This window comes from Natrix helvetica, assembly GCF_964273705.1.
Source record: "Natrix helvetica genome assembly, chromosome: 2".
Classification (NCBI taxonomy): domain Eukaryota; kingdom Metazoa; phylum Chordata; class Lepidosauria; order Squamata; family Natricidae; genus Natrix; species Natrix helvetica.
The window spans coordinates 8,538,887-8,556,230 of NC_138552.1; the positions used below are offsets into that span (position 1 = coordinate 8,538,887).

The 17,344-nt window shown below is 44.8% G+C and overlaps 1 protein-coding gene across 1 annotated transcript; it reads right to left on the reverse strand.

The window, feature by feature from the left end:
- Positions 1-1,763: 1,763 nt before the first annotated feature.
- Positions 1,764-17,321, reverse strand: ATP5F1A (ATP synthase F1 subunit alpha). Its single transcript, XM_081942552.1, has 12 exons — positions 17,163-17,321; positions 13,742-13,820; positions 12,223-12,392; positions 11,206-11,379; positions 10,951-11,117; positions 10,542-10,690; positions 10,231-10,382; positions 9,914-10,138; positions 6,692-6,799; positions 4,292-4,436; positions 2,292-2,442; positions 1,764-2,086 (listed from the first exon to the last, which is right to left on the reverse strand). The coding sequence occupies exons 1-12, from the start codon at positions 17,220-17,222 to the stop codon at positions 2,005-2,007; spliced, it is 1,662 nt and encodes a 553-aa protein (XP_081798678.1). The 5' UTR covers positions 17,223-17,321; the 3' UTR covers positions 1,764-2,004.
- Positions 17,322-17,344: the final 23 nt, after the last annotated feature.

Consider the following 17,344-nt stretch of genomic DNA (forward strand, 5'->3'; position numbering starts at 1 on the left):
GGAATGGCAAAAAGCAGACCTTCCCTAAACCTTGGAAAAGCTTATCTAGTTGTTCTGTAGCAAGTGCAATTTATCTGGCGAGAGTAACAATAAACATAGCATATTTTTTGGAGTAGAAGATGCACCTTTTTCCCCTCAAAAGAGGTTGAAAATCTGGGTGTGTCTTATGCACTGAATACAGCATTTTTGGCCTCCCAAAACCCTGCCCCTTCACCAAAATAGCTGTGCATAGCCTTTAGGCGGCTTTCAGAGCTCCTGGGGCTGAGGAGGGCAGAAATGAGCAGAAAATGGGCCATTTTTTGCTCAATTTTGCCCCCCCCCAGCCCCCAAGAGCACTGTATGAGCCTCCTAGGGGCTATTCCTGTCCTTTTTTTTGGAAAAAAAGGCCCATTTTTGCAAATCACGGGCCGTTTTGGGGAGGTTTGCAGTGCAAAAACTTTTTTAAAAATTTGCCTCTTCAAAACCTTGGTGCGCCTTATACTCTGAAAAATACGGTACATTTATCTGTGATTCTGGTTCCTTGCACCTACCCGTAACAGCTTCAGAACAGAACAAGAGTTGGAAGGGACCTTGGGAAGCCTTCTAGTCCAATCTCCTGCTCAAGCAGGAGACCATATACTATTCTGGGCAAGTGGCTGCCCAATCTCTTCTTAAAAACCTTCAGGTGATGAAACACCCACAACTTCTGGAGGCAAGCTGTTCCGCTGGTCAATTGTTCTGTCAAGAAATTTCTCCTACCTTTTAAGTTGGATCTCACCTTGAGTAGTGTTCTGACCTAGGCTCCCCCAGCAGCATGAAGCCAAGACCTCGTCCCAATAAACCCCTTTTATTTAATTTGCGGTGAATTCCTCTCCAGCAAAATCCCGGCCCAGTTTTTCAATAGTTCACAATTACTGACCTTTATCATGCTTGGAGAGTGGCTGGGCTGGTATCTTTCAGACGCCGCAATACTTGGCAAGAATGTAGGAATGCATGAATGGTCTCCTGCAAATACCCCTCCCCTTTTGCTCCTCTTTTATTTCCTCTGAGAGGGGCCATTCACCACCCACCTGTGGCCTTACTCCCAAGTTGACCCTTGTTCCTTAGTTGTTCCATTCTCCTGGCAGCTGTGTGCATGCACACACTGGGAACAGGCTCCAGCTGTTCTTCTGCCTCACTGATGTCTGACTGTCTGAGAACTGTCCCGGCCCTGGCCCCCTGTCTCCGACACAGAGCCCTCATCAGAGCCTTCCCCAGACTCCAGGACTGGGCCATGTTCCTCCCCAACCTCCTCACTCTCCAACTCTGTTGCCATCTCTGCTGGCAGGCCACAACTAGCTTTCCTCCATTACGTCTGACTCCCTCTTCTTTGTAGCAGCCCCTTAGATATTTGGATGCTGCTATGTCTTCCCTAGTCCTCCTTTTCATTACACTATACTCAATTCCTGCAACCGTTCTTTGTATGTTTTAGTCTCCAGTATCCTAATCATCTTTGTTGCTCTTCTCTGCACTCTTTCTAGAGTCTCCACATCTGTTGTATATTGTGGCAACCAAAGCTGGATGCAGTATTTCAAGCGTGGACTCACCAGTGCAGTATAAAGTGGTACTAACACTTCACATGATCTTGAGTCTATCCCTCTGTTAATGCAGCCAAGGACTACATTACCCCCCCCCCAAAAAAGTTGTAAAGGTTTCTCCAGTACCAATACAAAATATAAAGAAAAATATTTTCACGCATTGAAGTGCTACAATAGTCTAAAAAAAAAAAAAGAATCAGAGCAGAGTTTCTATGGTTTGTAAGATTTTATTTGCTAGGTGGTTTGTACACAATCCTGCCAGCGGTCAACTAGATCCAATCACAGTGAGGACTATGTCCTCGAGGGCTAGCATGGAACTGTAAATTCTCAGTGACACCTGTACACTGATCTCACACATATTTCTTTTTAAGTCTCTGGAAAAATGGAACTCAAGCAATACCAGCAGTCAGCGACAGAGGTATCCTGGTGCATGGAACTTTCTAAAAGTTTATGCTTCAAATGTAGACAGAAAAGTGGTGACAGTTTCCTTCAACTTGGCTTCCGTTTGCTCAGAGATCTTCCCTTCGTTCCTGTCAAAGTAAAAGAAGAAATGAATTTCAACTCTCACCAAAACAAACCAGAAGAGAGGCCTTCTTCAGCCCCTTTCGCACCCCACCACATTCTGCAAAACTTGCAATTGTCAAAATCGTAAATGAATGATTGGTATACCAGGAAGCAAATGTTTTTAGCCTTCACTCCCTTGGTCAACCTTTTAGGGATCCACCTGGACCTTACCTGATTGTGGTGAGCAGGGGCTGGTGGCTGCTTATAACATGAGCAAGGAAAGCCTGTTCAAACTTGGTGATCTTGCTAGGTTCCAACTTGTCCAGATGGCCTCTGACCCCAGCATAGATAACAGCGACTTGTTCTTCAATGGCCATGGGAACTAAGAGAGAGAACATAAAAATCCAGAGCAGCTCACCACAAAGCACAAAACTACATCCTTAAATGTGATTGGACGTAAAAGGTGATACAATGTAAGGCGCAAATAACCAGGGATATTTGTTGAGTTCAAAGCACAGAGTTTATTGCTACCTATACCCAAGAATCTAGTCAACTAACAGTCAAAGCTAAATTGGCACTAGGTAAGGGTCAATGTAGTTCATAGGGGAGCTGGACTTGGGTCTCTTGTGGCAATGCAATGACTCCAAATTGATGACATGCTTAACTCTGCCTTCCAGCTCAGCCTGCTCTTCTCCCACACACATCAGGCTCACAAAAGTGATCGACCTCAGGGACCACTAAATTAATAATTTTAAATTTCTGCAGACCACTAATATGATCTGCCTAATGACTGACTGGGTGGGTGTGGCTAGGTGGTCATGTGACTGGGTGGTCATGGCCAACTCGATGTCACTCACGTCAAGCAGTGCCTGGCCAGCCTCTACTAGCCCCTTCCCTCCCCGGCACTCCTTGCCTGCCCGCCCAGGGCTCCTTAGGGCCCCAACAGGAAGCAGTTGTTGGAGCTAAGCAACCACCAGGTGAAAGAGTTGGCAAAACAGCTCAGTTCAAATTGGATCTGACCGAGAAGGAGGCTCAGCAGAAGCACCTCACTGAGGATTATGAGCATAGGCTTTCCAAGTAGAGGGAAGACCTGTGGGAGTGCAAGGCCAGGTACCAGCGCTTGGAGGCTCAGCGGGCTGAGATGGTCAGCCAGTTCCAGGCCATGATACAGTCCCACTGGAACGAGGCCCTCCGGCTCTTTGCCACCAGCGGCTCTTCCCTCCAGCCTTCGCCCAAAGCCCCCCACCAGGAGGCTGAAGCAGACCCCAAGTCAGAATTTCTGCCCCCCTCTGACCCACACAAAAAGACCCCAAAGGGGGAGACTCTCTGCAGCAACACAAACGTTCATTGCACTTATCCATCCCAGGGGCTGTAATTTGAGGATCCCTGATTTAGTGCAATATAAAAAATGCAAATAATTTTTCTGCAGACCACCAACATTTTCTCATGGACCACCAGTGGACCACGGACCCCCAGTTGGTAACCGCTGATCAAGAGAATATCTTACTCTGATGAAGAGAGTATCTTACTCTTCATTGACCTCAGTTTTTGTGGCTGATCCTTTGATCACACGGATAACCAGAAACTGGCTTACATATGTAGCCAGGCTGTGTCTTACTTATAATTGCACAAACCCCTCAAGGCAAAAATCACAATTATTTGGGGTCAAACAACATACTATGCCGGACATAACGGTAGAGGATTGCACGGAAAGGATAAGGATTGCATACAGGTAGCCTTTGACTTACAACCATAACTGGAGCCCAAAATTGCCATCGACAAGTGAAACAGTTAAATGACATTTGCTCCATTTTATGACCTCTTTCCTTAGTTGCTAGTAATCACTACAGCTGTTAATGACATGGTTGTTAAGTAAACCTGGCTTCCCCCTTGACGAAGGTCACAAAAAGTGATTCCATGGGACTCTGCAACTGTCATAAATACATGCCAGTTACCGAGCAACCAAATTTTGGTCACGTGACCATGGGGATGCTGCAACAGTTTTAAGCGTGAAAATGGTCACGCAACTCTTGTTTCTTTCAGTACCGTTGTAACTTTGAACAGTCAATAAGCAAATGGTTGTAAGTTGAGGACTACTTGTAATCAGTGAGATGTCCTGGATATGTTTGCACACTTTCTGTTGTAAAGGATTAAAAAAAACAAAACAAAAGGAAGTAATGAGGACTAGAATCCTGAACGGCAACTCGACATGGGCACCAAGGGACCCTTACCGTATTGTCCTTGTTTAAGCAGCTCAGTCAAACGGACACCACGGTTGAGCAGCTGCTGAGTGGCAGCGTCCAGATCGGATCCAAACTGGGCAAAAGCAGCAACTTCACGGTACTGGGCTAACTCCAGCTTCATGGTTCCGGCCACCTACACAATGGGATGATGCGCTTAGAGAGTTTCAGACGGAACTTGGCACGCGCGATCAGCTTTTAATAGCTGCAACTACTGTGTTTCTCCAAAAATACAACCTACTCAAAAAGTAAGTCCTAGCTTGATTTTTACATGTGCGCCCCAAATAAGTCCTAATTAAGGCCCTGCCCACTCCGGGGTGCACAGGTAAAAATTAAGCTAGGGTGGGGATAGGGGGTAGAGCTGCCCTACTACTTACCTTCATCAGAAGTTGTAGCCAGGCCTCGCAAACCTCAGCCCATTTATTTTGCTGCAGCCAGCAAGGCTTTTCCTGAAGGCCTCTCTCTCTCTATATATATACTTTATTTACAGTCACAGACCAAACATAAACAGTACAAAAGAGACACAGCAGCCAGTCGCCAAAAGCCCAACTAAGGGAGGTTACAGCTCTCTCCTCTAATGGTCACAGCTCTCAAGAAAAACCTGGAAACCTGAGAGGTGATGTACGAGGAGACATCCCCAAGGCAATGCACAAACAAATCACAGCCATCAGGACCAGAAGGGACAATTTCAGGAAGAGACAGTAACCTAGATCTGTCCGCGCTATACATAGGGCAAAATAGGAGGACATGCTCCGCTGTCTCAACCTCGGCTCTGTCACAAGGGCACAGCCGCTCATTAATCGGGAGCCTCTTATAACGACCATCCAGAAGTGCTGAGGGCAAGACATTGAAGCGAGGTAGGGAAAAAGCTCTTCTGTACTTGGGAATGGTTAGGGTATAAAAATAGGAAGCCATCCTCAATCCATAGTTGTTAACTTGGTTGAGAGTCAGGGGGGGAGCAAGTTTTATTGGCTCTGGCTCGTAGATAATGTAAATCAATGTCCACAAGCCGTTGGACTATCCTAAATTGGGCATCCTTGAGGTCGTAGTTTCCCAAGGCATCCTCCGTGAAACCTAGCAGATGAAGTTTCTTCAGCAGCTCTTTCTCCCAGCGAGAAATATGGGAGTCCGTGAACACCAGGGAGAGGTAGCTGCCAGGAACTGCCAGAAAGAGCACCCGAAACCACCATTTAAAGGTGTTTATCCAGGCCATACATTCCACCGATCGAATGCCTAGTTCCAGGTATATCGGGGCAAAACCAACACAAGGGGGAAGACCCAGAAGTTTTCTAAGGAAAGCAGCCTGGGTTCTTTCAATGCAGTCCTTGAAGCCCCGTATCCATATGGGAATGCCGTAAAGAGTTTGGGCCAGCGTTTTGGCTTTGTAAATACGTAGGGCAGAGGGAATGAACTGGCCACCCTGGGTATAAAAGAATCTTAAAATCTGCTGGTGACTACAGGAGGCCGAGTTCAGCACCTGGGTTCGATGTCTAGTCCAGGCACCAGTGTTCTGAAATTGGATATCTAGATACTTAAGATGGAAGACCTGCTTAACAGCATTGCCACTGATATCCCAAGCCAATAACAGAGCTCTGGATCGATCCAGAGTTGTTATCGGCTGAAGAGGCCTTTTCTAAAGAAATTTCCTGAAGGCCTCTCTAGCCAATTGATCTGGAGCCCTGTTATTGGCTTGCAGAGGCCTTCAGGAAAGCTGAAGACTTCTGACAATGAAAAAGAGGCCCGGGGAAGGGGGAGATGCCCGCAAATGTGTGGTCAGCAGATGACACCCCCCCCCCCCCAAAGTAAGACCTGGTGCCAAAACACAGTACTCCTGAATTGCTAGCTGATTTAAGTGCCCATTCAGCCTTTCCTAACTTAAAAGCTTGTCCCGCTTGTTCTGGAACGATTACAAAAAACATTCAGAACGTTACATCCTCTTTGCTTAGATTATTTTTCTGATCTGTCTAGAAATATCTTATACTTTTATGAAAGCAGCTGCTGCGTTAAGGGGCATTGCCTGAAGTCTGTTTGTCAGAATGTGGATCGTTCTCTTCCTTTTGCTTAACTTCTTTGATTGAGGAACCTTATCTGAAGTATAAAAAGGCTGGCCCAAAATCATGCTTGGCACCACAATTTTTATACTGCCCCAAGTCATAAGACTCCGGGAAACCTGTTTGGGGTGTATGTGTTAGGTCTCAAACACATTAAGTCAGGGGTGTCCAAACTTGGGAACTTTAAGACTTGTGGACTTCAACTCCCAGAATTCCCCAGCCAGCCATGCTGGCTGGGGAATTCTGGGAGTTGAAGTCCACAAGTCTTAAAGTTCCCAAGTTTGGACACCCCTGCATTAAGTGGTTGAGGACAGTTTTCCACGACATGTTTTAGACATACCTGCTTCATGGCTCTTGTCTGGGCAGCGGAACCGACACGAGACACAGACAGACCCACGTTAATGGCTGGACGGATACCTTTGTAAAACAGTTCTGTTTCCAGGAAGATCTGCCAGAAAAAGGGGTTCATTTAGTGCCCACCTTTATGATTTTTACGCACAACAGAAGGTGACAAGCATATCTAACACCTGTTCCTCCTATTTTCCCCCACAACAACCTTCCGAAGCAGGCTGGGCTGAGAAGTGACTGGCCCAAAGTCACCCAATCAGCTTTCACACCCAAGCTGGGATTAGAACTCACCGTTTCCTGGGGATTGGCCCAAAACCACCCAGCTGGCTTTCATGCCTGAAGTGGGACTAAAATTAACAGTCTCCCAGTTGCACCAATTATAAACAAACCAGCCAATGTATTTATCAGGTGCATCACACATACCTCCTAGTTTATGGAATGTAGACAACTGTTTAGCTTATAAAATGACCTCTAAGATTACAACTTGTATAAAAATAGTGGAGAATCCATGCAATAAAACGGGTCTTTGGGTGTTATGGCATATTGATCAAAGGGTAGAATAACAGGACACTATTGTCTTTACCATAACATGGGGTGCTGTATGAAGCACTAAGCTAATCTGTATTTTCCCTACATGGGAAAAATCAGATTGATCCAAGCTATGATGCAATTACTGACTGCAACAATGATGGTTTGAGGTGCAAGTATAGATACTGCACAATGAGTTTGGTTAACAACCATGGTCTTTGCTTAATCATTGCCTTAATGACTGCAGGGGTGACATCGAAATATAATTGTACAATATTTTATCTATATCTTAAAATTATTGTATTCTATTCCAATTTCATTTTAAACTGCATTTTATTCCAATTCCACTTTAAATGGTATTTTATTCCAATTCCATTTTAAATTGTATTTCATCAAATTCTATTTTATATTGCTTTTATCAAATTTTAGTAACAGTTTGTTCCTGGAACTTTGCACTTTAATATGGCCCAAGGGTTAATCAATAAAGACTCAATGTCAGTGACTGCCTCAATAAAACTGAGTCAATCTTAAGAGTGACCCGCTGACCATGACCAACTCACAACTGTAATGGGGAGGTTCTATTACGGTCATAAGCAGGGGTGGGATCCTACCGGCTTCACTACCGGTGCGCTGAGCATGCGCGGGCCTGATGCGTTTTACTCACAGGTAAACAGTTAAGAGAAAATTGAACTTCCACATTGAAAACAAGGAAAGGACCAAGGAAAACAGCTGAGGAGCGGCAATTCAATCTGCCGCCCCTGATTAGCTGGTCTTCAGAAGCAGAAATAAAAGTTTGTATAATGCATGGGGGATGATGGTGGTGTCACACTTTCACAGAAACAGAGAACTGGTTCGCTCTCGGCTTGAAGTCAGAGCTAACAATTTGGGCGAACCAGTCCGAACCCGCAGATTACCACCTCTGGTCATAAGTTGAGAACTACACTATATTGCCAAAAGTATTCGCTCACCTGCCTTTCCTTGCATCTGAACTGACTGTAAGGGACATCCCATTCCTAATCCATAGGGTTCAATATGACGTCGGTCCACCCTTTGCAGCTATAACAGCTTCAACTCTTCTGGGAAGGCTGTCCACAAGATTTAGGAGTGTGTTTATGGGAATTTTTGACCATTCTTCCAGAAGCGCATTTGTGAGGTCACACACTGATGTTGGACGAGTGTACGTGGCCTCCCACTTCGTGGCTGAGTTGCTGCCGTTCCCAAACACTTTCACATTCTTATAATACAGCTGACAGTTGACTGTGGAATATTTAGGAGCGAGGAAATTTCACGACTGGATTTGTTGCACAGGTGGCATCCTATCACAGTTCCACGCTGGAATTCACTGAGCTTCGGAGAGTGACCCCTTCTTTCACAAATGTTTGTACAAACAGCCTGCATGCCTAGGTACTTGATTTTACACACCTGTGGCCATGGAAGTGATTGGAACACCTGATTCTGATTATTTGGATGGGGGAGGGAATACTTTTGGCAATATAGTGTATCTGGATATAAGACAATATGTTGATAGGATAGGTCAGCTGGTAAGGGCAGAAAAATATGGAGTGTTGTTGTTGTGGATATGAACCAGATTCAACTATACTTTCTTTAAAAATAATAATAATACCACTTAATTTAGGCCTTGCATCATACCAATTCTACTCCAAAAGACAAGGATTTGAAAACAACAATAGTGGACCCCAATCGCTCTTCGTACAGTTAAGCCTTGGATTGCAACACCATTTGTTTAGTCACCATTTGAAGTGATCATGGCACACCAAAAAGTGACTTATAACTGTTTTTCATACTTCTGACCATTGCAGCATCCTGAGGTCTTGTGATCACCTTTGGTGACCTTCTGACAAGCGAAGACAATGGGGAAGCCAGATTCGCTTAACACCTTACTAACTTAATACCTGCAGTGATTCATGTAACAACTCTGGCGAGGAAGGTTGTTAAATGGGGCAAAACTCAGGAGCCGTCTTGCTTAGCAACAGAAATGTTGCGCTCAATGGTGGTCGTAAGTCAAGGGCTAGCTGTATAAACCGGATTTAGCTATATTTTCTTTAAAAAAAAACCCAATGCTTTTAATTTCTTTGACTTATTATTCCTATTATATTCCCATTTTTTGGTTTTGCATAACATTAACACTGTCTGCTCCAGGGGTGTCAAACTCGATTTCATTGAGGGCCGCATCAGGGTTGTGTTTGATCTCGGGGGCCCAAGGTGGACATGGCCAGCTTGACATCACTCGTGTCGGGGGGCGCCTGTGGGGGCCCGAGCACTCCGCCAGAGAAAATGGGCTCTCAAGCTCCGTTTTCAGCCGCTACGGCCTTCTGCAGCAAAAACTGAGCTTGGGGGGGGGGCTGCACGCACTCCCCCTGAACTCCATTTTTGCTGGCAAAGGGTTGCAGGAGGCCGTCATGGCTGAAAACAGAGTCTGGGAGGGACGAGCACAGGCCTCCCGAGCTCTGTTTTCGCTGGCAGGCACTGAGGGCTAGTCCCTTGGTTGTTTCCAAGGAGGCACCGCGGGCCAGATCTAAGCACCCCGCACACTGGATCCAGCCCACAGGCCTTGAGTTTGACACCCCTGGTCTACTCCAAGAAAGTAGTAGTGCAGGTTTTAAAAATAATACCCCTGGGGCCAATCGCCCTTTTAAAGAGGCTCTCGTTTCCCTTGGGATCCTACCTGCCCATCGGTGATGGAGATCACGTTCGTTGGAATGTAGGCTGACACATCACCCGCTTGAGTCTCGATGACTGGGAGAGCAGTCAGGGATCCCCCTCCAAATGCATCGTTCATTTTGGCTGCTCTTTCCAGGAGACGAGAGTGCAGGTAGAACACATCGCCCGGGTATGCCTCACGGCCAGGGGGACGTCGCAGCAAGAGAGACATCTGACGGTAGGCCACCGCCTGTTGAACAAGAGAGCACAGATGCTGTGACTGCCTCAAGAGAGATCTGGCTCCCCGTCCACTAAATTCAGAGGCCAGCCTGAGGTTCAAACCTGCTTAGATAAGTCGTCGTAGATGATCAAGGCGTGTTTGCCGTTGTCTCTGAAGTATTCGCCCATGGAACAGCCGGAATAAGGAGCCAAGTACTGGAGAGGGGCAGCATCGGAGGCTGTGGCAGAAACCACGATAGTGTACTTCATGGCATCTGAAACAGAGAGATGACCAAGGTCAATGAAGATGGAAGCAGCTTAGCCAGGAGAGAAATGCCTACATCCCCCCTCCCACCCGAACATCAAGCCTTAAGGCTGCTCTGGACTGCACATTTTGGCAAGCACAAAGGTTTGGGCGAAGGGAATGCCAGTACCTGCATCAGTCAGCCTCTTCACCAGCTGAGCAACGGTTGATCTCTTCTGACCGATGGCAACGTAGATACAGTACAGTTTCTTCTTCTCATCAGTTCCCTCATTAAATCTTTTCTGGTTAATTATGGTATCGATAGCAATTGAAGTTTTGCTGCAAATTGAATGGTAACAGTCAACAACATGTTATTGCCCCAAATTAACTCAGAGGCCTACAAATTCGGTGTTGAGGAAAAACTGGAAAGGTGAATAATCCCAAAGAGGGTTTCCTACCGTTAATTTTGCATTACTCCGTGGAGGTTTTTGAATCAAATGCCCTCAGGTGTATCCCCATGTAAAGACGATTCCAAAAGCTAAGAATTCACAGTAGCCACAATCACTTGGGGCTCAGAGAGGATCTCCCGTATTTCTTACCCAGTCTGCCTGTCTCCAATGATCAACTCCCGCTGCCCACGGCCAATGGGTACCAGGCTGTCTACTGCCTTGATCCCGGTTTGCATGGGCTCCCGGACAGAGATCCTGGGGATGATTCCAGGAGCCTTCAAGCCAACCCTCCTGCGGAGTTTGGAAGTGATGGGACCCTGTAAAGCAAGGCAACAGAATCATGCTGTCACATTAACTCCTCAACAACGGCCCCACACGTAACAGCAGTCGCCTTTCCACACCGACCTTTCCATCGATGGGATTCCCCAGAGCATCGACCACACGCCCCAGCAGCTCCTCTCCAACGGGCACATCCACAATGGCCCCCGTTCTCTTCACAATGTCTCCTTCCTTAATCAATCTGTCGTTACCGAACACTACTACACCAACATTGTCAGGCTCCAAATTCAGAGACATACCCTAAAGAAAAGAGAAAACCCATTTAGGGGGTTTCCACTTAGGAAAACCCATATAATAGAGATCCCACGGGACATTCCCAACAAGCATAATTCATACAAATAACAGAAGCGGTATGTAATGGGTAGTCCTCGACGTATGACCACAATTGAGCCCACAAGTTTGGTTGCAAGTCATGAAAGTTATAAAGCAGGTCACCCTGTGCAATTTTACCTTTTTTGTGGCGGTTGTTAAGCAAACCATTGTTACTTTGGGGAGTTATTTTTCTCCCTAGAAAGTGGAGGTAAATGCCACTATCTAGAAATATCATTATAAATTGCAGTCATGTGACCATGGGACTGACAATGGCCATAGCGGACACACCACGAATGCCACAACTTCAAATCCAGGCCACGAGTTTCTTTTTCAGGGTCTGCTCTAACTTTTAAGGGTCACTAAGCACCGATAAAGGAAAATATTGGTAGCTCAGGGCTGAAATGAGGGGTCCTTGATGCTCTGAGTTTGGTTGGTTACTTGCAAGTGTTTCGTTACTACCAAACTAGGTATAACATCAGTGCGTTAAGCAACCGGTCATATGTTAGAGACTACATGTACATTGTAAAATATAAGCGAGCACTGTCATGAGGATATAGTTCCGCAAATATTCTGTATATATTGTCAAATGAAAATGTTAATGCTTAGCAATCAGAGATAACCGCTAACACCACCTGATGGATGTGTTGCTTTAAATGGCATTTCCATCACTCATACCCTGCAACATCATTTCACACAATACTACAATGGGCAGAGAAAAACCAAATCATGACAATTAAGTTTTAGTATGCAAATATGGATATGAAGACTGACCTTCAACCCAGACGAGAATTCCACCATTTCTTCTGCTTGAACATTTTTCAAGCCGTACACACGGGCGATGCCATCACCGATGGAAAGCACGCGCCCAGTTTCCTGGAGCTCAGCAGATGTGTCAGCCCCTAGAATACGTTCCTCAAGAATAGAAGATACTTCGGCAGTGCCTGGAAGAATACAGACCAATATTAAGGCGGGTTGTTTTTTTTTAAAGTAGCCCTGGTTTAAATATCACATTTTGTCAGTCAAGCAACAGGCAGTTCCATCCAACAAAGAAAACAAAATGAAAGGTACAAGCTGGAAAAGTTTTGTACTGCAGACAAATTTGGAAGTTTCAGAGTGTGCCCTGTTTGCTTTCAAACAACTGTTCTTAAAAAATTTGGAGAACTGTAGATTTTGTGGCTCTCAGTCCATGACATCAAGTTAATACAGCTTCAATACAGGTGCAGATTATGCACCTGTATTAAAGCTACATACATCTACTAACATGAATATGCTATTTGAGATCACTCTCCGTTTACACACACACACAATTCCAATTTGGTATTTTCAAGACAGCCAAGTTCTCTGTACAAGACACCTAAATATACAATAAAAATAAATGTGGGCAAACTGAACAGGGTACAAGCTAATAAATTACCGTATTTATCGGCATATAACACGCACTCCCTCCCCCCCCGAAAAATAGGGGGCAAATGATGTATGCGTGTTATACGCCGATATAATGTTAAGAAGCCATGTTTTTACAGTATTAACAAGTACCGCAGTGACGGACGAATGAATGAGCCGTCTCTCCTCTCCCCGACACCCGACTAAAACGCTTTCTTTCGCCCACGGAAGAGCTCGGGCGGGCGAAAGGAAGCGCTTTAGACAGTGGGGTGTGGGTGAGAGGAGGAGAGAATGGATGAGCCGTCTCTCCTCTCCCCGACACCCGACTAAAAGTTATAAAAAAAAGTTCTGAGCTACCCTTATTTTGCTTCAAAGTTCTTTATTTGAAATTTAAATTTTTTTCCTGAAATTTCCCTCTTAAAATGAAGGTGCGTGTTATATGCCTGTGTGTGTTATATGCCGATAAATACGGTAGCTTTCTCTCTTAATTCTACAAAGCTCACAAGTATCTGTAGTACTCAGAATGTATTTTTGCCTTGATCAGCTTTAAGAACTGAAGTACAGTTCTATTCAAACCAGAAATTCAAATAAAGCACAAAGTCCAGAAAACCATGGAACAATGGTGAACAATTAGATAGTGAACACAGCATGCCTAATTCTGCTTTGCTTTGGTCATTTAAAAAATAATTTCACTTCACTCTTGCTAGGACATAAATCCAAGTAGCACCCATGGTTTGCAACATGTCAGGGAAAGTCACTTGGTTGAATTGGGCAGCTATAGAAATTGAATGAATGAACGGCAAAATGTCAAATAACTTAAAAGCTGTAAGAGAACCACATTTAATTTAGAGATAAAGCCAGGAGTGTTTTTTTTTTTAATCAAAAGAGAGATTTGCACACTGTTTACCAGTTTTCTGTAGAGTTGTTTTGGAGCCATGGATGTTCCTTGTTGCTACAAATGATGAGCCCAAAACATTCCGTGACACCTAAGACAAAGAAAAAACCACAGGGTCTTCTATTTGAAACGTACATCTCATTTTTCTTGCAAAATTTTGAGTTAAAAGTTATCATTTATGACCAGAAATGATCTTTACTGCAATATATTATTTATATACAAAATTGCTTAGTGAGTACTGAATACTGTTTACTTACGCATCAGCAACTAGCAATACAGAAAATGAACCTGAATACTACTTTAAAAATAATTGGAAAAGAAGGCTCTGTGGGATACAAATATCATTCTCCAGCTCTTTAAAGCAGCTGTGTGTATTATGAGGCTCATCTGTCTGCCATGGATACCAGGGGAAAAAATGAGGTGATTTTAAAGAGTGGTGTTCAGTTGGGGTCTCTCTCCAAAGCCCCTTTTTTTAGGAACTAGAACAGATGAAAGTTGTATGATTTACTTTTTTAAAGCATTTAATTCTATCTCTCGTTTCTGCAAAAGCTTGGGATTAAAGCTTTAAGGTAAATTGTTTCAAAAGCCTGCTCACTTACAATCCTCATCTGGCAACAGCTTATTCATAGTCCTCATTCTCTAGTAATGTCCGAACAGGAATCTTAAGGGTATCTGTGTCTAAAATCTAAAGTGTACCTGGGCAGTTTTTGCAGTGCTACCTCACAGGAAATCCCATTAAAAATACATCCCAAACATTTGCTGCCACTTTTAACAATTTCAGAAATAGTGTTTTTTTTTTAAGAGACAAACCATCAATTCAATATACTACGTATTCGATTTGGACTAGACCAGTGGTTCTCAACCTGTGGTTGGCAGATTTCTGAGAGGCGGCAATATCAACACATAAGGTGAGGATGTCAAAATCACAGCATCACGGTGGTGTCACGTGATGTATCAAGACTTCCCCCCCCCTTTGCTAAAATGGGCATGGGCGTGGCCAGCACATGACACATGTGGCCCACGGGCCGGGAGTTTGACAGCCCTGACATAAGGGGATCCGCAAAGACTTGATGCAGTCCAGTGCTTTAAATGGGTTAAGTCTTTGTGGTCTGTGGAAACAAAAGGTACTTAAAGAGGGTCTGTGATGAAGAAATGGTTGAGAACCACTGGACTAGACAATACTGCAATGACTGGAAAAAGTAAGGACAGACTCACAGACTGTGAAGGAATGCTTCTAATACAGGTAGTCCTCGATTTACAATAGTTCATTTAGCGACTGTTCAAAGTTTAAACGGCACTGAAAAGTGAACATTTTTCAAACTTACCACCTTTGTAGCATCCCTATGATCATGTGATCAAAATTCAGATCTTGGCAACTGGTTCATACTTATGACTGTTACTGCGTGCCAAGGTCATGCAATCCCCTTTTGCAACCTTTTGACAAGCAAAATCAATGGGGAAACCAGGTTCACTTTGCAACCATGTTAGCTAACTCTGCAATGCAATTGCAATGATTCCATGCAATGAATAACCAATAAGTACAATGACAATAAAGGTTATACTTATATTCATTCACTTAACTTCAGGAAGAAAGTTCATAAAATGAGGCAAATCTCACTTAACAATGGAAATTTGGGGCTCATAAGTTGAAATCTACTGTAAAACCCTACAAGAACTGACTAAATTTTAGCAGCAAAGTCATCGCTACAAATACTGCATTAGTCAAAACTGCACAAAATGATACCCCGAGTTTTTTTTCTTTTAAAAAGGCTTATAATTCTTTTCAATAAAGATTTAAGCCAAGGCTTGCAGCTCTCCACTTCCAGATTTTGAAACAAAAGGAGAAAATGCCTAGTAAGGCCTGCAAAACTGGCCTTATAGGGCAGACAGCAAGAGAACAAGCCTGCAGTGCAGAAATGTCCCTCGAGTCCAAACAAAAATAAAATCTTTGGAAAAAATGGGTTATAGATGATCCATAGATACAGGCAGTTCTCGACTTACAACAGCTCATTTAGTGACCGTTCAAAGTTACAACGGCACTGAAAAGGGGGATTTATGACTGTTTTTCACACCAATGACCTTTGCAGCATCCCTGTGGTCACATGATCCAAATTCAGACAGGTGTCACGTTTCCCGTTTATGATGGTCATGGTGTCCCAGGGGTCACACAATCCCCATTTGCGACCTTCAGACAAGGCAAGTCAATGGGGGAATCCAGATTCACTTAACCCCGTTACTAACTTAATAAATACCATGATTCACTTAACAAACCATGGCAAGGAAAGTTGTAAAATGGGGGGCAAAGTTCACTTAACAAATGCTTCAACTTAACAACTATCTCTTCCCACTTATGACTATAACCATGTTGCTTGTATCTTTACAATTTATATTGTTTTGTTTCCTAGTATAATGTGATTGCTTATTAGTAACCCATGACTATCACTAAGTGTTGTATCTTCTGATTCTTGATGAATGTATTCTACTTTATTTTTCTTTATGTACATTGAGAGAATATGCACCAGACAAATTCCCTGTGTGTCCAATCACACTTGGACAATAAAGAATTCTATTCCATTCCATGTTTTTTATTCTATTCTCTCTTCTCTTCTCCAATTAACTCTATTCCAATTCCTATTTCATTCTATTCTATTCTAATTCCTATTTAATTCTATTCTCTTTCTATTCTAATTCCTATTTCATTCTATTCTCTATTCAATTCTAATTCCTATTTCATTCTATTCTCTATTCTATTCTAATTCTTATTTCATTCTATTCTCTCTTCTCTCTTCTCTTCTCTATTTTATTCTCTTCTCATTCCTATTTCATTCTATTCTTAAATCCGTTGTGGTCGTAACTCGAGGACTACCTGTAATGAATGGCAGCAGAGCAACTTCTCTTGCGAGAAAACCTCCAAGGTCATAAAACGTATCCGGGAGGTGTTGGGGCTGGTACAACCCCTTTCCCGCCCCCATCCAGGTAGCAGGGAACAGACCACCCATCATCCACATCCAGAAATCGAAAGCGTCCAAGGCAGCCCACCTGAGGATGACCTTCCTCTGACAAGCCGCGGCCCGCCCCACCCCACCCCAGAAAAGGCACTGGGGTTTAAACGGCCTCCGGCCTCGCTTCTCGACCCCGTCAAACGGCCTGAGCCCTTCCTTATCCGGGACCCCCGGCTGCAGAGAGAGGAGCCTGGAAGAGGGATGACCTTGCCGGGGTGACCGCCAGACCGACATAAAGGCCCCGCCCCGGGCGTGAAGCGAGGCTGAGAAGCGGCGAGACCCGCAAGAAAGGACCGGAGGGGGAAGGCCCCGAGAGGCTCCGAGGAGCCACGGAGGGCGCCGCCGCGTCAATGTCACCGCCAGGCCGGAGCCCAAGATGGCGGCGGCGTCTGCTGCATCAAGACCGGCCCTTCCCCCGACTTCTCGCTTACCAAGCCGGCCTGGCGGGGCAGGGCCCGGGCGAGCGCGGCCACTACGCGCACGGACAGCATCGTCGAGGCGAGCCGGGCGGAGGAAGAGACGACGCGGCTTCTAGCTGTCGCTGCACCCGCGACTGCCTCAGGCTGGAGCTGAGGGAGAAAGCAAAATGGCCGCCGCTCCGCCCCCTCCGGTG

Excerpts from the sequence above, each read along its gene's own strand:
- ATP5F1A (XM_081942552.1), bottom strand. The coding sequence starts at position 17,222 with ATGCTGTCCGTGCGCGTAGTGGCCGCGCTCGCCCGGGCCCTGCCCCGC. Across the intron at positions 6,800-9,913 it reads TCTCCATCACCGATGGGCAG|ATCTTCCTGGAAACAGAACT; the intron begins GTAGGATCCCAA and ends TTTTTCTGGCAG. Across the intron at positions 4,437-6,691 it reads AGACAAGAGCCATGAAGCAG|GTGGCCGGAACCATGAAGCT; the intron begins GTATGTCTAAAA and ends CCCATTGTGTAG.